The 2,388-nt window shown below is 63.0% G+C and overlaps 2 protein-coding genes across 2 annotated transcripts; both read right to left on the bottom strand.

Annotated features, from left to right (window-relative positions):
- Positions 1 to 718: 718 nt before the first annotated feature.
- Positions 719 to 1,807, bottom strand: TLNRD1 (talin rod domain containing 1; the record flags this gene model as incomplete). The annotated part of the gene is made up of 1 exon (XM_079699419.1): positions 719 to 1,807. The coding sequence occupies one exon, from the start codon at positions 1,805 to 1,807 to the stop codon at positions 719 to 721; it is 1,089 nt and encodes a 362-aa protein (XP_079555545.1).
- Positions 1,800 to 1,931, bottom strand: LOC307049811 (uncharacterized protein; the record flags this gene model as incomplete). Its single annotated transcript, XM_079699420.1, has 1 exon — positions 1,800 to 1,931. One exon carries the CDS (start codon positions 1,929 to 1,931, stop codon positions 1,800 to 1,802), a length of 132 nt encoding a protein of 43 aa, XP_079555546.1.
- Positions 1,932 to 2,388: the final 457 nt, after the last annotated feature.

The following is a 2,388-nucleotide window of genomic DNA, read 5'->3' as shown; positions in this document are numbered from 1 at the left end:
TATGCAGCCTGCAACATTACAATGATTGAAAATCAACAATACTTGCAAAAAGCCATCTGAGAAACATAACATTTTATTAATAGATGAAATAAATACTCCAGTACATGCAAGGTAAAAACTTGACATTGGGGGGGGGAATCATTCTATAGTGTAAATTAAAAAATAAAACACACACTCACAGTAGCTTTTCCCCCCATTTGCAAACACATGGCAAAGTCATACTCTTTCCACACCAAGTATACGCCTAACCCATCACGACGGCTTAAAAAAATAACAACATACAAAAAAGGTAGCTACATCCATGTCTACGGAGAGAAAACTGAGGTAACCTTTCTCTTAATTAGGGGGGAAAAAAAAAAGACCAAAAAAGAAATGAACCCATGACCTCCTTCCTGCCCAATTAATAATAAAATTTAGTGGAGGAATTCCGGAAGAGGAGCCGCGGTAGGGGGCAGGGGTAATACTGCAACCAGCAGGTGACACATCCTCCATCTCCTGGTGTGGGCTGCTGGGCACCGGGGGCCCTCCGAGTGCGAGTGCGTGTGTAAATGGTCTGCATGGCCCTGCCTTCTGGAAGATTCCTCTTGAGCATTTAACATGGGGTGGGGGAGTTCACTTTTGATTTCTTTGGTATAAATGGAGAGGGGCAGAGAATAAGTATCTTCCTTTAGCCTGGGGGGGGGGGGGTGTGGAAGAATGGGATGAGGGTGGGAGGGTGCTAATTCACAGAATTGGAATTCACTGGCGGTAAAGTCCTGGGCGAAGACCTCTCCCTTAAAGCCTGAGATAGCAGGGTGCAGCCTTCAGACACGGCGCAGGCCGAGTTCCTCAGCCTCTCCCTGTGGTCCGACATCTTGGCGCCCCCGTCGGGGTGCTGCGCCAGATCCCTGAGGCACTGGGTCAGGAGCACGCAGGCCGACACCACACTCATGGCGCCGCCGAGGATGGCGGTCTGCACCGCCTTGCCCTCGGCGCTCACGGCCGCCGCGCGACCCAGGAACTGCGGCTCGGTGGCGAAGCCCACCAGTGCGCTAACCGCCTGCACCAACGGCCCGCTGAAGAGCGCGCAGCGGCTCCGCGCCAGCTCGCTGGGCGCCGCCTTCACCTCGCGCACGCAGGCCAGCAGCGCCGACGCGCTTGTGCTCATGCACTTGACGCCCAGCTTGAACTGCTCGCGCGAAAAGCGGTCCCGGGACTTGTCGCTGGCCAGGGCGCACGCGTCCGTCAGGAACTTGAGGTTGCGCGACAGGCCCTGCGACACCTCCAGCAGCAGCTGCGGGGTCAGGTCGGCCAGCGGGGTGGCGCGCAGCACTGCGCAGCCCTGCTCCACCTCGTGGCGGCAGCGTGTCACGCGGTAGCGGTCCACCAGGCCCGGCTGCGCGGGCTGCGCGCCCGGCGTGGCCACAGCCGCCAGATAGGCCGCGTGGGCGGAGCACTCGGTCAAGGACACCACCAGGTCGCCCAGCTCCACCAGGCTGTCCCCCGCTTCCCCGAAGCGGCCCATGTTGAGCTGGCTCTGCACGTCGTGGGTGAGGATGGAGAGCCCCTTGGTGCGCGCGATGATGGTGTCCCGGCACTGCTCGAAGGACTCGGCGCCGGCACAAGCGGAGGCGGGGCCCTCGAAGAGCACGGGCCTCGCCTCGCTCGACAGCAGCAGCAGGTCGGCCACCAGCTGCATCTTGCCCTTGCAGTGGTCGCAGACAGACACCAGCCTCTTTCGGGGCTGCGAGCAAGCCCCGCCGACGGCGCTCGCTGGAGCCGGAGAAGCCGCCTCGCCAGTGGGCTTCCCAGCGCTGCCGCTAGCCATCGCGCCCGGGGGGCACTGGCATGCCGCTGGGGAGCCCGCTACCACCGCCGCTGCCGATGCCGCCGCCCCCGCGGCCGTCGCGACTCAGCTGGCCAAGGCCGCGGTGCCTTCCCCGCACCATCATGCCATCCACCGCCGCGGGCAGAGGGCACTGGGCTGCGGCGGCCGGAGCCCGGGCGGCGCGGAGCGGGCCCGGGGGCCAGAGAACGCAGGAGGCTCTTCGGGGCGCGGGGAGGGGGCGCAGCGTTCGGCCTCTTGGAGGGCTTGCAGGAACCATGAACCGGAGCAGAGCAAACTCACAGACCGCGCTCCTCGTCGCCGGACTGCCAGGAAAGTCCCTTCTGCTGGGCTGCCGCCGCCGCCGCCGCCTTCCTGGGCATGGCCCGGTCCGACTGCCCGAGCGGGGGGGAGGGGGGAGGGGGCGGGAGAGAGAAGCTGGGAGTTGTCCTTCCTTCCTTCCTTTGAAATCAAAATCCTTTCCTCGGGGAGGAGCGCGGGCGGCGTCTCAGGCGGGCTCTGCTGTCAGCCACCTCGGGCTCGGCGGCGCACGTGGACTTCAGGAGCCCAGACACCGCCAGGCG

The sequence above is a fragment of the Hyperoodon ampullatus genome (assembly GCF_949752795.1).
Source record: "Hyperoodon ampullatus genome assembly, chromosome: 3".
NCBI lineage: Eukaryota > Metazoa > Chordata > Mammalia > Artiodactyla > Ziphiidae > Hyperoodon > Hyperoodon ampullatus.
Note: the sequence above shows the minus strand (reverse complement) of the source record. Positions and strands in the feature narration are given on the sequence as shown.